Genomic DNA, 20,000 nt, shown 5'->3' with positions numbered 1-20,000 from the left:
GGACAGCTTTGTGGGGCCAAAATGCTGGACCCCACAACTTTAACGGGCTGTTTAAGGGTTAAGACTTGGTTTTAGGATTAGGGTTAGAATTAGGTTATGGTTAGGTTGGGGGTAAGGGTTAAGGTTAGGCATTTAGTTGTTATGGTTAAGTTTAGGGTAAGGGGGTAGGGAATGCATTATGTCGATGACGGTCCCCACAAAGGTAGTGAGACGCATCGTGTGTGTGTGTATACACCATTCTAAAAGAAGTTGCCTGGAGATAAATAAATAATTTGTCACAGATCGTGTACAAAAACATGAATCTTTCAGATTTAACTTCAAGCTGCTTTCCAATTGAATAGAAGTTATACTATGGCTTATAATTTTTTTTTTTTCTTTTGACAACCCTATTTCTTAAATGCATGGGTCCTGCACCGCCCCAAATAAGTTTAGAGAGCAGATTTTTAACCATTCTGTAACATCTAATTTTATAAAAGATGTTGCCCTACACAGAGTCACCAGCAGAGGGAGCTGTCACACCAGGTATGGGACCCACTGCTTCATTCACCCAGCAGCTTTTCACCACAGTTTGGTTGTTACATATGGCTTTTGTGTCATCCTTTCAAACTGAATGTGCATTTTCACTTTTTAATCAGCAATTTAAGAGGTTTTGTCTTTGGACTTTTTGAACTCAAACAATAGACTCAGTGAGTAGATGCCTGTTGTGAGCTTACTGCGTGTTATTCTGAGAATTAATTCAAAACCGGACGCTGATCTCTCTGCTGTGCTGAGTCAGCTTGAGGTGCTAAATTGCAGCGTGCTATAAATCTCTCTCCTGATTGGACATGTTCAGAGACAGATGTTCCCTCCGCCTTCCAAACATCCTAACACCAGCTGCTGGTTCTGGCGTTTGTGTAACACGGTTAATAATGCTCATATTTGCCATTTGCCAGTTTTGGAGATTTGTGTTCTTTGGTTTAGTGTTCTCTCACTTTAACCCTCATGTTGTCCTTGGGTCAAATTGACCCGTTTTCCTATATCAATGTTCTCATTTAACCACATTTGTGGGGTCCAAAAACCGGGAATATAGCATACTTTAGGGGTCCGGACAGCTTTGTGGGGCTAACAAGCTGGACCCCACAACGGTTGGCTGTTTAAGGGTTAAGACTTGGTTTTGGGATTAGGGTTAGAATACGGTTAGGGTTAAGGTTAGGGTAATGGTTAAGGTTAGGTATTTAGTTGGTGGGGTAGATGGTTAGGGTTTGGGTAAGGGGCTAAGGAATGCATTGTGTCAATGACGGGTCCCCACAAAGAGTGTGTGTGTGTGTGTGTGTGTAACAAGTGTTTCCATACTGTGTAAAGACATATCCGTTTTTTATTCATTTTCCTAAATTATGTCTTTTTGTGTCTGGTGTTGGCTTGTTTTAGTTGTTTCTTTAGTGCACTCAAGAAAATATTTTTTTTCGTTTTAAGAATAATTTTTAAATATCTCTTTTTGGAAGCAAAATCTTTATTTATCCATTAGTAGGAATCTCAGTTATTCAAATTATCTCTTCAAATAATACTTTTCTAGAAGAAACTGTCTGAAAATAGCCAATAAGAGACACGTTTCCATACATCTAGTGACATCACTGCAGAGGATGAAAGGGGTGGTCAACAACACATCACGAAATCTAAACGACTGAGATGACTGGTGTGTCTCCATAACAACGCAGGATCCCACCTGTTACGTGTGCTTCTTTTTTACCTGAAGTGCCTCCTGGTCCTGCAGCAGAGACCTTGTCAGCCATGGCAGAGTGCTCTGGGAACCTGGTGGGAGCTGTGATTGGTCCATCACTGCTGTCGCTGCTGCGCGTCGGACCGGGGCGTTCCTCCCCATCACCCGGAGGCCACGTGCACACTTTAACTGAAGGATCCTCCGTGCTGGTCTCCCCCGCACCTCGGTCCGATGATCCATGTTCTGTTGAGACAGTTTATTATTATATGTCCACAGTAGGCGTGGACGTAGTGTTCATTTTGTCACCTATTTTTTTGCCAAATGTCCTGGTTAGTTTTAGTCAGATTCACATATCTTGTTACGTTAGTCAAGTTTTAAATCGACTTAAAGTCTCGTCATTTTAGTCTAGCTTTAGTCAAAAGAGAACTCAAGTATCTTAGTCTAGTTTTAGTCAAAACATTTGTCTTTTTTTTTCTGAGATTATTTCTGATAACCATGTCAGCCAAATAGTGTTTCATATGTCATGATTACCCGACAAAATACACTTGTTGAATGATTTTTGTTGAATGCGTTTTATTTTTAACACACTGCACACTGGCAGGGAGAGAGATTTCTAAAGTGCACTTCCTGCTCATTCCTTCGGAACGGTATGATGTTAAATGTTAAAATGTTAGTGGTTTTGAAACCGTGGAAAACCTTGAAACCGGTAGCCGGCCCATGCCTAGCCCACGGGTTATTCATAAATGCAGACTCAACCTTTCATGCTTTTCAGACTGTTTTTTGACTCCTGCACTGCACCTTGTTTTTAATACAGCTGACAGGGACTCACCTAAATTGTCCTCCTGCTAATTAAATATGATTGTCTCTGCCTTTAGTACATTTACGCTGCGTAATGCGTGCAGTACAATTACAGCTGTAATGCTTTCTCAATCTGTTCTCCTCTCTGTTGTTGTCAGCTGTCATTTTAGTGCAAAATGTCACAAATGGCGTAGAACCCGTGCACCTCCCCGATCCTCGGCTGTCTTTGCAGATTCTTCAGCTCCGTTGAAAATGTGCCTGTTTGGACCGATGCGTACTTGGCCTGAGGTATTGCTGCTTGTAGAATTCATCAAAACCAAATTTTACCCCAAAATGACTTAGAGAAGGACCCCAAAACCACTTAATATGCAACTCCACTGTATAGCCTATATACTACTACTGACTTACAGTGTAGGCTACGTCTACAGTACAGGCCAAAAATTTGGAACCACTTTAAAGGAATGGATGTTGATGGATAATCACAGACTGGGATTTGTCAACTTTTACTCAATACTATTTCAAAACCACTGCAATTTGTTTTCAATTGCTAAAAAATTGAATATGACACCCCAAAATTAATGAAAGTAGAGATTTGTACTTGCCAAAGAGCGTTGGGTGGAATCAATCATGTTATTTTGGGGAATTACAAAGAACATTGATATAGGACAACGGTTCAATTTAACCCGAGGACAACATGAGGGTTAATGAAATGAAAACAACCCAGAGCACAACCCAGGGCAGTTTTGTCTCCTATCCCAGAATGCATTTGTGGTGTAGCCAATGCAAGAATAGTTATAATAAACATCCATCTTTACTTCCTTTTTCTGATTGAACTCTTTGTAGCTTTGATTGAGAAGTGGATTAAACTGCAGTGGTTTCAGACATTTTGATGCTTTTTATTGCCACCACGATGGACTAACCTTCGATCTCCACTTAAGTTCCACTGAAGAGTAAGCTACAAACTCTTCAGAAACCCATTTGAAGCCTACAGGGTGAGTGTTTGGCGGACTGTTCCTATAAACTCACCAGTGATGCCGCTGGTGGGGATCTCAGTGACGACGTCTGGCTCCTTAGAGACGTCTTCAGATCCGTCAGCCACATGAAGTTCTGTGCTGTACTCCAGATCTGAGCGAGACTCCTGCGCTGTGGAGGACAAAGAAGAAGAAGAAGCCTCTGGTTCCCAGCCCCGTGTGAGGGTCACATGAGGGATCGGCGTGAGTTTTACACCTGCCGGAGGAGGTGCATCGGTGGCATCCCAGCCGCCCGTTCTCTCAGACGTGTGGTCCGTTGACAGAGCCGGATTTGTCAGCTCGCCGCTTCCTCCTGAAGATTCACCCAACCCCTCTCTGGAATCGTGTTCCCTCCCCTCCGGATCGCTGTCTGTGCTATGTTTGGTTTTGTTGAAGAAAACCTCTTGGCTTCCTCCCAATACCTCCTGTAGTTTGTCCTGGATGTCGTCCAGAGGTCCGGCCCCAGATGGAGTGCTGCTTTCGGGTATGAAGGTTATAATCTCTGGGGAGCTGGCTTCAACCTCCACAGAAGGAAAAGGTGGGGTCACAGACACAGGGGGTGTCAACAAGGTGATGGGATCACTGTTCAGGACCGGTGTGTTTACACTGGAGTCTTCTGTAACTGTGAAGACCGCTGCTGTGTCCACATGTCTACTGTGGTTGGTTGGATCATGTGAAACGGTCTCCTGTGAAGGGCTACTGAAGTCCTCATTGTCATGCCAGACCGGGGTGGACCACACCACGGTTACACCTGAGGGTTCTGCGGTGTGATCATAACCTGCCAAAAAATAGGGATCATCAACACATTTTTTGCTTGACATAAAATGAGAATCGCTTATCAAAACAACTGCATTTTAAGAGATTAATCGACTAATCGTTGCAACTCTTTCTAGTGTAGTGATGATTTCAGAAGTTCTACATTTGGTACTTTTTTATTCCCACCTTGATCGATTTACCTTTGGTTCTCCACAGGAGTGCAAGTTACAAACTTGTCTGCAGTGGGGGAATGTAACTAAGTACATTCACTCAAGTACTTTACTCAAGTACAAATACTGGAGTCTTTTCTTTTCATGATGGTTCTACTTCATTACATTTCAGGGGAAATATTGAAGTTTTTACTTAGAGATGTTCCTAAAACGCTGGTATCGGTATCAGGAAGTACTGGAGTTTATGCACCAATCCGATACCACATAACAAAGCCCTGAAGAAAATCTACATTTAAGTAGTTTATTTGTGTTCTTTGTCTGTTTAACTGACTGTCGAACTGGATAATAAAAGAAAGTTCTGTGGCGTTCATTGTTTGAGTTTGTTCATGTTTCACAAAGCCTGAGCCAGACCGACAAAGAAAGAAATCATGTCCCCTCCATACAGGGATATTAGTATACAGTTGTTAAAACATAATAAAATATATGACCAACTGGTATCGGATAAGTACAAAGTATCAGCCGATACGCAAGTTCACGTATCAGAATCGTTATCGGACCATCTCTATTTTTACTCCACTACATTCATCTGACAGTTTTAGTTACTTTACAAATTAAGATTTTTGCACACAAAATACATTTCATTTATAAAGTATGATGTTTAATTATGAATTTAACTACCCAACAATATACAAGCCTACAAGTCTGAAATATGTTAAAGCCAGCTCTATCGTGTGGCCAGGTTGGTTCAGTGGTAGAGCAGGCGCACATGCACTGAGAGGTTCATGCCTCAATGCAGAGGTCCAGGGTATTAGTCCGACCTGTGACGATTTCCTGCATGTCTTCTCCCTCTCTCTTCCCTCTCTCACCTAACTGTCCTGTCAACAATTAAAGGCGGAAAAGCCCAAAAAATAATCTGAATAAAAAGATAGCTCTGACGCAACGGTAACACTTTACGATAAGGTACACAAAACAGTGAAACAGTAGGTGGTTAGTGATTAACAAATGAGGAACGAATGGTTAGTTAATGATTAGTTACTGTTAAACAGACCTGTAGCTACTGTTAAATGAATGAGTAACGAATGATTAAAACGTAGTGGTGACCACAATTTGATCTAAAGAGCCGACTTGTTGACTATCCCTTTGGAAAAACGGACAGTTACACACCGTTTTCTCTCAAGCTCTCTCTTCACAAAGAAACAGCTGATCAACGATCTACTACCATAAGTTTAACAGAGGTGTGTGACATTGCAATCCAATATAGAAATGAAAATAGGTTAAGTATACAGTAACTATTAACATATATGCCTATATATGTCAGGTATCCCTTGCTCTGAACCTGATTGTTGTCTGTGTGTCTATGTTTTTCTGTTGTCTTTGAATGCATCTGGATTCTTTTGCCAGGCAACCTGTGGAGGCGTGTTCTTCATTCATTCTGCCAAGCACTCACCTGTCACTAACAATTGAGGAACTTCTAAAATACCATAGACTCATGTTGTGATCCTAGCTTTGATATTCCATGTAATACTCACCTGAATCAGACGTAGGGGCCAGTTCAGAGGGACCAGAGGTGTCCCCCAAACTTTGAGTCACTGAGGGTTGTGTCGCCTCATCTAGAAGAGGGTTTACACTCTCATCCCCAGACCCCTCTTCTGCATAATGGTTCTCAGGCGTACTGTGATCAAAAGCCGGCAGCAGCGGGGCGGTTGAGTAAGCGGTTTCCTCTGTAAGGGTTAAAGAAGTCACCGCTGATATCTCCACGGCAGAACCAGTGCTATCCTCTTCTGGCTGTCCGGGAACCTCGTAAGATGTGCTCGAGTAGACGTGCGGGGCTTCGGAAGTGAGATCCAGGTGAGCCTCTGTAGTGTGGTCCTCTTGTAGAACAGGAAGGTCGCCCTCCTGAGGAACCTCCGCAGAGCTGCTAAGGAGCTCGGTTGCATCAGCTCCAGATGTTGCATAAACAGCTGTCGTACCCAGGCTTTCAGTCACAGAGATATGAGGCTCTGAGGACTCCGCGCTCGCTGGAAGAGTCGCATCATTTGTGGGTAAAGTGGAGTCTTCGTCAAATGCTACGACACCATCTGCCTTTGGAGAAGTTGTTGCAGAAGTTGTGTCATAATCTCTGTCTTGGTTGTCTTCCGATGCGGGCTGATAGTTCTCTGTGTTGCCGGCCTTTTCCAGGACTTCCCAGGTACCTTTCTCTGTGGACCAGGGCTCTTGATGCTCAGATGGAGGAGTGATGGAGGAGTGAATGTCTACCGTTAATGGTCGCTTGTCATAAGTCAATGTGACGGCCTGGGCCTCCATGTGACTCTGCTGTCCCGGGTTGGCCGTGTGGGCGCGTTGGACCTCTTTGCCCCCTTTTGCCGTCGCCTTGCCCCAGTCAAAGTCTTCCTCTACAGGATTAGTTAAGAAAACAACGTCCTGGCCAATGTTCTCTGGTTCAGTGGCGAGGAAATCCTGATGAGATTCTGTGTAAGCGGCGTTATTGCCTGGAATAAAGAGCACAATTACAAAATGTTTTTTATATAGTCCAAGATTTAATTAGACCTCTTCTTAATGCCACTTATAAGGGAAAGAGAGTGTAGAGAAGAAAGCTCATATGCAGCTACAACTACTTAGTATTTAGCAAGAAAAAAGATTTGGGAAAAGTACAACAATAAATAAATTGTGCGTGCCAGAACTAGGTTTGTTCTTCTTTTCCCTACGATTTATCTTGCGGGTTGACCCCTTGGAGGGATGTGTGGAAAAAAAAAGTATTTAAGTTCTGTGTTTAAAGTCAATCAAACTCAAATACTTTTTTCACAAGTGGTACTAATCTTTTTGTAGAGGGTCCTTGATCTTTAGGATGCAGAACATAAACCACAACACTTTACTTTGGAGGCAGTAGACATCATGTCGATTGTGAACCTCGGGGAAGCCCGTCTGGTTGCTGTAACGATAGACAGTTCTGACCCCGGGTTCGCCGCCTCCACAACGCTCCCTGGGGGTGACGATGGGGTAGCGCACGCTCCCGTCCGCCAGCCAGCCCGGACTGCAGAGGTTCAGTCCGTCGTTCCAGGCTGCGTACAGCTGAGCGGTGGTTACCAGCTCGGCCCCATGACTCAGACAGAAGGCCTTGGCCTCCGAGAAGGTAAAGCCCTGGGGGGCGGAGACATGGAACACCTCACCTGTACACAAGGAGACAGGTGTCAACTTCTGATGGTCTTTTTGCGTCTTAGTTTCCTGTGGTTATTGTGCGGATCAGGTTAGCGATCCAAATCACAACTCGAGCATGGTTTCTTACTTTAAAGGTAGGCCTGTAACAATTATTACGTTATTGTGTAATTCTCGTTTCTTTGTTTAACCGCAATCAAGGGCTTAACTTTAGGTTTAACATGAGAACATTTAAGCCCCCAACATCGCCTTCCAGGCAGCGCTGCGTGATGGGCACTAGGATAAGGCTGTCACAGCCCAATGTGAGGCGAGTGCAGATTTGAGTCGTGCATGCTCAGATTTAAACGTTTTACGACATAACGTGTCATACTGAAAATCCATGAAATAAACTTTTCTCATTACAAAACAATAAAAGAATCATTTCCTTTGGGAATCATTTCAAAAATATTTTAGCTATCTATGATTGTTTCATTGCTAACGTTAGCTCAGAACGCCATTCAACTGACAGCCTTTGTTGTGACTAAAATGTGTGTTGATGGATAATCACAGACTGGAATATGTCAACTTTTACTCAATACTATTTCAAAACCACTTAATTTTTGTTTTTCAAATGCTATAAAATTGAATAAGACAAATTACATGAAAGTAGAGATTTGTCCTTGGCAAAGAGCGTTGGGTGGAATCAATCATGTTTTTTGGGGAATTAAAAAGAACATTGATATAGGAAAACGGGTCAATTTGACCCGAGGACAACATGAGGACAACATGAGGGTTAACATTTTCTTGAGGGAGGATGCAAAAACCCTCTCTCCAAATACCTAAGTCTTCCACAGACCTAGGAGAAAACACTGCTGATGTTTGTCTTACCATCGACATTCTCTACGTAGCAATAGACGTCATACAGCTCATCAGGCTCTAACAGTCCATAGTTCCTCACTCCCGGCAATGCATCCATGTCCCCAAAACAGCCCTCTCTTGGCATCTGGATGGGATATCTGTGGAGGGAAATGTCGCGCTGAAACACCAAGTACCTCCAAAAATCATACTTCTCTGAGTGAGTGTTGAAGTAAGGAGAGATGTTTTGGTTTCTGATCCCATAAGAGGCCACTCGATCCAGTAAATGACGTTTTGGGTGCTCACCTCACCGAGTGGTCTGAGAGCCAGCCGGCGTCACACTGCTCGTACCCGCTGTGGTAGGCGGCCAGGAGCTGCTCCGGACTGGCAATCTGAGCCCCAATCTCCACGCAGGCATCTCTGGCTTGCTCAAAGGTAAAGGCGTAGCGGCTGGATGCAGCACGATAATGAAACACCACCCCTGTAAAAATACAAAAAAAACATCAGCTTTATGGATTCTGTTGTATTTTATGCGATCATTTTACAAAGCAGCATTAGAGGCAGGGTAGTCTATATCTGTCGGATGAGTGTATTTTCCATTTTTTCTGCTTTCTTTGTGTTGGATTTTTAAAATGTGGTGGATTTCTGAGGACTATGGTTACCTGGTCCTCAGATCTCTGCAGGGTGAATCCAGAAAGCTAGCTAGACTATCTGTCCAATCTGAGGACTATGGTTACCTGGTCCTCAGATCTCTACAGGGTAAATCCAGACAGCTAGCTAGACTATCTGTCCAATCTGAGGACTCTGGTTACCTGGTCCTCAGATCTCTACAGGGTAAATCCAGACAGCTAGCTAGACTATCTGTCCAATCTGAGGACTCTGGTTACCTGGTCCTCAGGTCTCTGCAGGGTAAATCCAGACAGCTAGCTAGATCTGTCCAATCTGAGTTTTCTCTCACTTTTGAATGTACACCTGTTTCACCAAAACAAGATCCTTCCCTACATTGAAAGAACTTAACATGTTTTAACAGAGGCAGAGGCAGAAGCACACGCGTAATTTACAAGGGGGTGGTTTACTTTTTTGTACGTTTTTGTCACGTTTCCAATGTTTTTGTTATTTTTTAAAGTTTTTTTGGGGCGGAAAATGTGATGTTTTTGTTTTTAGTTTTTGTCCCTTTTATTAAGTTTTTCCTACACTTTTTTCAATGTTTTTCTTGCTTCTTTCAGAGTTTTAGTCTTTTTTTTAAAGATTTTGGCATTTTTTTCAAAGTTTTTCACACCTTAACGTTTCTCTTTTTTCAATGTGTTTGTCATTTTCTCAGTACATGCAGACATGTCCCGGGACCTCCTTGATAGTTGGAGATCTCAATCCCCCAATGTTGGACCCAAAGTTACGCCCTTGGGTAGATGCATTGTGAATCATGGCCAAAAAAAGGGAAATATGTTGTGCTGCTTGTTTTCATTTAATTCAAACCATGTCTATCTCACCTTTGACTTTGACGTGAACCACGTCGTTGGCGTCCTCCAGGCCCTGCTGCACCTCGCAGCGGTAGAAGCCGGTGTCGTTCTGCCTCAGGCTCTCCAGCCGCAGCGTGAGGTCGGCGGGGGACGAGGCGTAGTGGAGCAGCGAGGCCCGGTCCTTGTACGCCTCGCTGACTCTCACCCTGTCGCCACGGGCAACCAGGATCTCCGCCTCTCGGTCGTGGGTCAGCACGCTCCACTTGACCCGCGGGAGGGACAGCACGGCGTGGCGGCCGTTGGTGGAGGGGGACGGCGGCGGGTGCGCCAGAGACACCAGGCAGGGTAATGTCAAAGAGCCGCCCAGCACCCCGGCCACCGGCGGGTCGGCGGGGATGGTCACCTGGAGGAGCTTTGAGTCATCTGAGGAGAAGCAAGCTTTAAAGTAATAGGTGACATTTTGAGAAATCTACTTCTTCCTTGTTCAGGTAAGATTGATACAGAGCAGCAGCCAGGAGACTAACTGTCCCTAGACCAGAGGTGGAAATCTCAACTTCACTGAGGGCCAGCCTGGAAAATGAGAATCACACCAAGGGCCAGACATTTTATTTAAGGGAAAAAGTCAACATTGGTGACTGCATTATTGTATATCTCATATAGCTTTCTCACTTAGAGTGTGGACCGACACATAAAGCCAAAAAGCTCATTAGCTATCATAGAAAAAAAGCAACAAAACCTTTTTTAAAGTGCAAAAAAATGCAACAAAAACACTGGAAAAACAACAAAATTGTTTGAAACAGTTGGAAAAAGCATAAAAAAAGTGGCAAAAACATTAAAGAAAGGCTCAGAAAGCATAGAAAAAAGCACCAAAAACAACACCGTAAAATGGATAAAAACAAAAAATAGATCGGCCAAAGTTTATTGTGAACCTCTAAAAATATGTGGGCCGGATCAACTTCTGCGAGGGCCCGGATTTGGCCCTCAGGCCTTGGGTGTGCCTTGGACCCTTGATTTGGATGAGGAAATCTCCCCCCCAAATGTACAGGGAAAAAAGGGTCTATCCCCTTATGTCTCATAAAAAGGGAGAGAGACCAATCATTTTTGATCCCGTTTGAATTGAACTATTAAGACCCGTTAATAACGTCACAGCCCGTTAAAAAACACACAGACATGGTAGCATCAGAGAGACGTCCCTTAGAGACTTTGGCGTGAATAGTCTTTCTTAAATACGTACTGTCAATCAATCAAAATGTATTTATATAGCACTTTACAACAACCAGCAGGTATCCAAAGTGCTTAACAAAATGAGTAAAATCACATCATCCAATAGAAAGCGTGAACATAGAAAACAGTAAAATCAGAAAAGGTCACAAAGTAACAGAAGAATGAAGTTGTCGCACCACTGCTACGAATTAAAACTACTATCTACTACTATTAAAACTAAGTACTATCACAGTCTTATACTGTATGTCAACACTTTTAAGACAAACTGAGGCTTTCTTCACTTGCAAAATTTTCTTTTTAATTGAGTAACATCCTAAGTGTATTTCATAGCTCGATGCACACAGGATCTCTCTGTCCCGCTCAGAGGAAACCATTTCCCCCCCCCCCCCCCTCCCTGAAATCTAAAGGTCCTGTTTGCAGTTTTGCAGCACAACCCCGTATGCAGTTATCAGAGCCGCAGCATGACATTTAACACCAGGGTTGGACTACAGGCCAAAAACTGATTGGACAGAGGTGACTGATTACACACAGTGTAGCTGTGGGCATGTATAGGTGCATTTTGCTGCCACAAAATGACATTTTATACAGTATATCTGCAGGAAGTTTGTAGGCTTGTTATCAGAGACTTCTGCCACCAGAGTCTCTCAGCAACGTTGTTACTTCTTACATCTTACTGGTCGCCAACAGATGTTGAGGATTTAAAGTTCTTGCACATTTATTTCTGAAAACGTTGCATTTCCCCAATATATATTTTGCTTTGCACGCCATACGTTTTAATAAGCAAACAAGCCAATATGCTGTATACAGCACAACGAAAAGCAAAGACATTCAGCGGTATCGGTCTGATTTCCTGCTGCGACCCTCGGGCGCCCTTGAAAACGGCGTGTCAGCAAAAACAATGAACGACAGGAAATGATTAAACAGCACCCTGCTGCCCTTAGAAGTCAGAGGTCACGTATGATTTAATGGAGCGGTGGATGTCAATGGTGAAAGGCGGGAGGGGGGGGTACCTGACTCCTGGTGGTGAGTAGAGGACGACGGCCGGACGAGGAGACAGATGGCACACAGCAGCACAGGTAGAGACACGTCCAGTCTGTGGGTGAAAGACAAGAGGGAGGGGGGGGTTGACAGTATTTAACTTCAATATGACAAAAACCTCTGGACTGCGGATCACGGGCGCTGGTGCTCACAATAGCATCACAACATTTTAATTAGATCAAATGACTGCTGTAATATGAAGTTAAACTGAGTAATTACACAAAAAGTAAATAAAAAAGATCTACGAAGGCCTCATACCGTGGTTTAACAATACATGATGTCGAAATCTGTGTGCACAGATTTATTAACTTGAACCACTATCTGTATATAAAAATGGACGACAAAAAAGTATCCCGGATAAGGGAGCTGCCATCTTGTAATTTTGGAGCCGGAGACTGCGTAGTCTAGCGTCACTGTGTCCACGTTGGGACGCCACTTGCTGCTATCGGCCATATCCGGACACCTTCAGCCTGACGGACCTTCTGGTCTTTTCGCAGTACTTTACATTTCGGATCAACACCAAAATGTTAACCGAATTGATGTATACCCATCTAACAATCTACGTATGAATTGTCCTATATGTACACGGACATTTAGATGTCTCAGTAGTATATGAAAGAGGAAAGGACGTAAGAACGCTCGGGCGATGGATTTTCCTCCTAAAAAGTTTCTATTTTTACTGAACTGGACATTAAGGAGCTCCTATTGCATAATTCAGAGTTGTTGAAGCATGGTATTTTATCGGAAAGGACAGAAGTAAGATCCAGTAGTTTTGACAGCATTGATGGGACTTTCTTTAACTAACGGTCTGTAGCGGTGTCCGGTTATGGCCGAGGGAAGCGCACGGCTGATTTATCGGCGATAGCGTACTTTAGTTGGCTCTTGTAAAGTAAAAGCTAAAGTAACAAGTTAACACCATATACCGTTAGAAAGGTAAGAAGTCGCACGATAGTTTTACACCTATAAATCAACTTAAAACATCAACAGATCATTTATATTCGTATTTTAACAGATATTTTGATAGAACGTCAGCCAATACGTGTCCAAACGTGGACACAGTGACGCTATATCCACAACGTTCCACTTCCAGGATTGTTCTGTTGCCACATGGAATTCTGCCAGATGTTCTTCTTTTTGGCCAGATGTCCGTTACCATCCGGTAAATCCAGACAGCTAGCTAGAGTATCTGTCCAATTTGAGTTTTCTGTTCCACCAAAACAAGTTCCTTTCCGCTGTTTTGCAGCGACACCTGTTACGTTCTCTAGTGTTACTCTGGCCTCTTGTTTTTGTGTTTCAGGTCTGCCACACCTGAGGGTCTGGATCATTCACAGCTGTTTTCCATCTGGTTAGCAGAAGCTGCATATAAGCTCCCAGGTCCAAGGTCCCGCCCCCCTTCCTCTTGCCCCCAAGCTTCCTGTTGTGCTGGTTGTAGTGTGTGAACTACTCTTTGCTGGTGCCTTTTACATTTAAACTAGTGTAATAAAAGTACTTTGACATGTTCATCTCTCCTTTGTTGGTTTGGGTGTACGATTTGTTACTTCCTAGCTTCTCCAAAACGTAAGTGACGTTACAGCACCACCCATGATGATTGCAATTGCCAATAGACCAGAGTGAGTTTTTCTCCCATCTCAGAATGCTATGTGGACCACAGCTATACCTTCCTCCACAGTGCTGTGAAAGAAGGTCTGGCAAAGTGAGACTAGTTCAGTAGTGAAGGGTCGGTGGAGCTGCGTTGTCCCGGTCCCGCAATCGTAAGTCAATCCCAGCTGTCAATTTTACCCCCGTTTTAATAGGATCAAATAATTAATAGTGTGATTGTTGTGACAGTGTAGGGAATGGAGGACCAAAACGCAGCAATGGGCAGGCAGGAGAGAGTTCATAAGAGGATTTATTAACAAGAAGAGTCCAAACAAGGTATCCAAAAATGCAAAAAACAGAGTCAAAAAATCCAAATATCCCTAACCGTCCCAGAGAAAAGAAAACCAAAAACTGGAACACAAAAACTGGAAACACCAAGACAGGGAATAACTCACGGGGAAATAGTGATAGCAGGGAAGAGTCCAAAGCTGACAAGACGACACAAAAAAAAAAACGCACAAACACACAAATACACATACACACAACCCGGAACAAACAAAACGACCTGACAAGAGACAAAGGGAATTCAGAGGTTAAATACAGGAGGAAACGAGGTAACGAGCAACAGGTGACTCACATCAGGTGGGGACGACAATCACAAGGCAGGTAGAAAAACTAGGAAACCAGACTATCAAAGTAAAACAGGAAACAGAACATACAGACACTCACAAGGGGACACAAGACAGAAACTACAACACAAGACCGGGGAGGAAACTAGGACACAAACAGGAGGAAACAAGACAGAACCAAAACCCAGAGAAGGAGAAACAGAAAACAAAGCAACATGCCAAAATTATAACAGCTGTATGAGCTACCTCTCCATAGCAGGGCTGTAGTACTCGAGTCTGGTCTTGGACTCAAGACCGCTTTTCTATGGACTCAGACTTGTCTCGGCCTCGCTAGTATTTGGACTCGGACTTGTCTCGGCCACTGGTCTTGCCCAATATGGCTTCTGGTCTGGACCGAGTCCAGGTGTCTTTATTAGGTTGATAATAATATTGGAGGGAAAGTGAAACCCTAAATGATTGTCTTGATACTGTCATGCATAAGACCTTTATTCTGTCCTGGACTCAGTCTTGTCTTGGACTCGAACTTCTTTGGACTGTGTGTGCGTGTGCGTGTGCGTGTGCATGTGCGTGTGCGTGCGTGTGTGTGAGAGAGAGAAGCAGACAGACAGACAGACTGTCTGTGTGTTCATATGTGTGTGTGTGTGTGTGTATGTGTGCGTGCGTGCGTGCGTGCGTGTGTGTGTAATAGAGAGAGAGAGAAGCAGACAGACAGATTGTCTGTGTGTCCTTTGCAGACTTCAGGCGCTGCGGAGCCTGATCTGAATTCTGATTCCCCCCAAACCCCCCCGAGGGTCGGACCGGAGCCCAACCTCCGACTTAACTAGATTTACTATTATTAACACTCCTTTTGTTGTCCTCCACTTTATTCACTGCAGCTTTTTTACATCCCGTTGTTTTCTTTGTTGTATTGTAATCCTCTTTTCTCTGTCTTCTCATGTTAAGACCTTTTTTTCTTAAAATGCTCATATTATGCTTTTTAGCCTCTTTCCTTTCCTTTATTGTGTTATGTGTTGTAATAGTCTTTGCTTCCTTTTAGTGTTAAAGTATTTACATGAAGTCTGTGTGCAACTACTTCTGTTCCTCATGAGATAATCATGAGGGCCGCTGACCTTGTGAAAAGCACAGAACGCCCCTGACGCCGGGCCTGACCAGAGATAAGAACGTTTCTGTGTGTGTGTGTGTGTGTGTGTGTGTGTGTGTGTGTGTGTGTGTGTGTGTGTGTGTGTGTGTGTGTATTACTTGCTTTTCTTATGATACGCTACTGTTGTGAACATCATCATCATCAGTCGGTCTCTACCTGAAAATAGAAAATAAATCTGAGGACCAATCACTTGAAACCATGTCTAGAAAGATTTTGATCCAAGAAGAGAAAGACTTTTCTGACATTAAATGGTCCAAATGTTTTCTGAACTGGCGAAATTGTTGAAGCCACAAGGTCTCTTTGTTCAAATGGAAATTTACCCTAAACCCAGAGTCTACATCTACACTGCTACGTTTTCGGAGACACGTTTTTGCAGCCTGTGTTTGAGTTTGTGGTTGAGAAATGATCAGAGGCTCCAGCTGGAGAAATCACCAGTCGAGCTGCGAGCTGAAAGTAAAACTGCTTCCACTTTTGTGTTTGTGTGTGTGTGTTTGCGGCTGACGAAAGTCTTTCTGTCAGATCACCGCGGCACAAACACACACACACACCGACACGAACACACCGGCACACACACACCGGCACCACCACAAACACACACACACACCACCAAAACACCACACACACACAACACACAACACACACACACACACCGACACACACACATCGACACACACACACACCGACACACACACACGACACACAACACTACCGACACACACACACCACACACAACCACACACAGCACACACACACCAACACAAACCACACGACACAACACACCAGTACAAACACCACCGACACCAAAAACACACACACACACACACACACACACCGACACAAACACACGGCACAAACACACCGGCACAAACAACTGACACAACACACACACACACACACAACAAAAAACACACCGACACAAACATACCGGCACAAACACACCGGCACAAACACACAAACACACCGACACACCGACACAAACATACCAGGACAAACACACCAACACAAACACACCGGCACAAACACACCGACATAAACACACAAACACACCGACACAAACACACCGGCACAAACACACCGACACACAAACACACCGACACAAACACACCGGCACAAACACACCGACACACCAACACAAACACACCGACACAAACACACCAACACAAACACACAAACGCACCGACACACACAGGGAACAGCTGGTGACCTCCGACGCCTCGCTGACTCCTCACCAACCAGGGCGAGACCCGTCAGCGTCTCAGCTCGGATTAACAGCAGGTCACCTCTAACTCTAGACCAGGGGTCTTCAGCGTTATATCAGAATCAGAATCAGCTTTATTTGCCAGGTATGAGGACACAAACGAGGAATTCTTCTTCGGATCATTGTTGCTCACGATGCGCTTACACATACAATACAACCAAACAACATATACACACTAAAATATACACATTAAAATATACATGCTCTAAACAGAAACAATATAGAGGCATGAGTGCAATGAAGAGTTCAATAAAAATGATTTAAATGTGGAGCATAGTGCAAAGGACACTGGGATAAATAGTATTATGTTATTATATTACAATATGAACAATATGAACAGTATGAACAGTTCTGGAATAGGAAATGAGAATGATGAATAAATACTAAATAATAAGTGAGATGTGAGAATGAGAATGATGAATAACACAAAATAAGTGGAATAATAAGTGGAACCAGTGAACAGGTGCTGTAGAGACAGTGTTACTGGGTTATGGACCAGAACTGAACCTGACACTATGGGTCAGAACCATAGGCCAATTCAACATTAAGAGAGACGGAGCAGGGACCCCCTACTACTAATATTGTACAAAAGGAAGTTATATTTTAAACTAGGACTAGAATAACATGTAGGGTGGACTAAAGCCTTTATACATTGCTTTTAAGTGCATAGAATACAAAGCTGTTAACCTTTTTTTTTATCTTTTTCTTACATTTGTGTCCCTTTTTTCAACACTTTTGATGCTTTTTTTCAATGTTTGTCCCTTTTTTGATGTTTTCAACACTACGTAACACTAACTTATTAACTTTAGTTTTACAGTTATTTTTGGAATTTATGGTCAATGAACCTCATTTATAGGAAATTATACCTTATGATGGTGTTAGAAAAGCAGAAATTAGGAATTATTGAGACTAAAATTAAAGGAATGGATGTTGATGGATAATCACAGACTGGAATATGTCAACTTTTACTCAATACTATTTCAAAAACACTTCAATTTTTTTTTTTAATGCTATAAAATCGAATAAGACGCCTCAAAATTAACCATCAAAATCAGCCCGAAGAGAGTTGTGTGGAATCAATCATGTTATTTGGGGTAATTACAATTGTTAAAAAGAGCATTGACATGGGAAAACGGGTCAGTTTGACAACAACATAAGGGTTAAAATAATTATTGTCAGCATGATTTTTTTAAATCAACACACATGTGGCCCAGTGAGTCCTTAAAAGATAAACTGTATCTGTGGATGGCTACCTGAGTGACTACCTTACCTTATCATCAGTGGAAATGTATATTTGCTAATAATGTGTTGGATTCATGTTAAGACATTTTAATTTTTGAAAACACATTTCAAAAAGGAAGTGACTTTGAGGACCCCCAACTTCAACTTTTAACTTTATTTTGTCCCGGGAGGGCCATAGGTTTTGCAGCAAGGTATACAATACATTAAAAAACAACATAGTCATACAACACAGAACGAGATGGGGGGTGACCTGAACACCAGCAGGCTAACAGACCAACATTTGACACTGGTGACCAACTTTGACATTTCCAAGTGTACTCACACAGCATCAGTGACGTCTGAAAGAGCGCCAGAAGGACAAAAAAGCTACAAATACCCACAATAGAGTGCCAAGTGACCAGGCGGGCTTAATACATGATCACCAACTCTTCCATCAAAACACAAATTGTCCACATCAGCGGCATAGATATCATCATTATCCTCATCATCATCATCATCATCATCATCACCATGAACCACGTCATATCACTAACTAAACTACACACTTTGCCACGTGAATTAGGAGTTACTAGCTCCTCTCCCGGCTGTGTGAGGATAAAGACGTGCTTGTACCCGTTACTCTTAATCAAAATGATCCCCTGTTGAAGATCTAGACCCTGTCATACTTTTAATATTTTATACAAGAAGCCTGAGGAGTTCGTCTCTACTGAGTATAAAACGTGGAATATCCCAGACATCCAATGTCAATCCCTTAGTTCTTCCCTTTGACTGAGAGGAGTGCTAAACCTGAGACGATGAAGGAAATTAAGGTTTGTTTTGAGGGTCTCGGCAGAGACGCATTTCTAATCAAAACAGGATTAATAAATAACCACTCAATGTTTCTTTTTAATGCCAGAATTTGGCTCGGGATAAAGCTGGCAGTGAGCAGAGCTGCGGACAGATTACCCATAAATCAATGATAGACTAAACGTCGTGTTCGTTTGAGTTATTACAGTAGCTGCAACTTGTGAAAAAACACAAAAACACTTTTTCTGTGATATGAGGTGTTATTTTGTGTCTCTGGTGCTTCCACACGCATGACAAAATTTGAATTTTTTTGTTTAAAGTTTTAAAAAATGTCTTTTGCATGATAAAAATACAATCTATTTATCTATAGTTAACTATCTAATTATCTATCTATTGTCGTAGAGTCACAAAATAAATTAATTATCGTTCATTTATTGTTTTCCAGGTAAAATGTGCAATTAATCGTGATTTTGATTTTGGGTCATATGGTGCAGCTCTATTAGAGGGTAGGAATACCCTCCATCGTCATATGGTTTGAAAGACTTGTTGGTCTGACTTACTCTTTTCTTTCTAAGACACACACACACACACACACACACTTACACACACACACACACACACACACACACACATTTACACACACACTCAGCCAGGCTGAGCTGTGTCTTCGTCCTCAGTGATTAGGGGGGAGAGAGAGAGGGGGGGCAGAGCAGGCAACAAAGACAGGCATCACAAGTGGCTGAATAACCAATGACTTCACCTTGAGGAGAAAGGCGGCGGGGGCCAAGAGAGAGGATGTTTGACCGCTCAGTTTGCCAGGAAAGGTCATTTGAGGCTGGATGGAGAATGGAGGGGGTGAGGAGGTGGGAGGGAGGGAGGGAGGGAGGGAGGGAGGAAGGAGGTGAACTCGATTCTTTAAGGACTGCGGCAGCTTCGTAAGAATTTGGCACCTTCCTCACTCCAGCCAGTGTGTGATGAGAGGCCTGGTGCTCCTTAGATATCAGTGCAGGCTGTTCTCAACCAATCAACCAATCCTACATATTTCTACACAAAGCGATATAATCCGTATCTATTCCACATATTTATTATAGAGTCCGACCGAAATATCGGCGGGCCAATATTAGGCATTTCCCGATCTATCGGTATCTGCATTTATAATGGCCGATTTTAAATATTCCTTCATCAGAATCATTTATTTTGACAAATAAATGATTCTGATAAATGAATATT

At 43.0% G+C, this 20,000-nt stretch overlaps 1 protein-coding gene across 3 annotated transcripts in view; it reads right to left on the bottom strand.

Annotated features, from left to right (window-relative positions):
- Positions 1 to 20,000, bottom strand: part of bcan (brevican) — a 40,636-nt gene that overhangs the window by 7,614 nt on the left and 13,022 nt on the right. For 2 of the 3 annotated variants that reach the window (XM_032511421.1, XM_032511419.1), the window contains 8 exons: positions 12,109 to 12,191; positions 9,905 to 10,297; positions 8,724 to 8,898; positions 8,451 to 8,578; positions 7,304 to 7,597; positions 5,960 to 6,919; positions 3,521 to 4,282; positions 1,727 to 1,939 (listed from right to left, as the gene is read on the bottom strand). In XM_032511421.1, the coding sequence (XP_032367312.1) occupies positions 1,727 to 1,939; positions 3,521 to 4,282; positions 5,960 to 6,919; positions 7,304 to 7,597; positions 8,451 to 8,578; positions 8,724 to 8,898; positions 9,905 to 10,297; positions 12,109 to 12,191 (3,008 nt within the window). Of the gene's footprint in view, positions 1 to 1,726; positions 1,940 to 3,520; positions 4,283 to 5,959; positions 6,920 to 7,303; positions 7,598 to 8,450; positions 8,579 to 8,723; positions 8,899 to 9,904; positions 10,313 to 12,108; positions 12,192 to 20,000 lie in introns of all 3 variants that reach the window. The other variant, XM_032511418.1, reaches the window with a different exon arrangement.

This window comes from Etheostoma spectabile, unplaced genomic scaffold (assembly GCF_008692095.1).
Source record: "Etheostoma spectabile isolate EspeVRDwgs_2016 unplaced genomic scaffold, UIUC_Espe_1.0 scaffold363, whole genome shotgun sequence".
Taxonomy (NCBI): Eukaryota; Metazoa; Chordata; class Actinopteri; order Perciformes; family Percidae; genus Etheostoma; species Etheostoma spectabile.
This window is presented reverse-complemented; position numbering and strand designations above follow the sequence as displayed.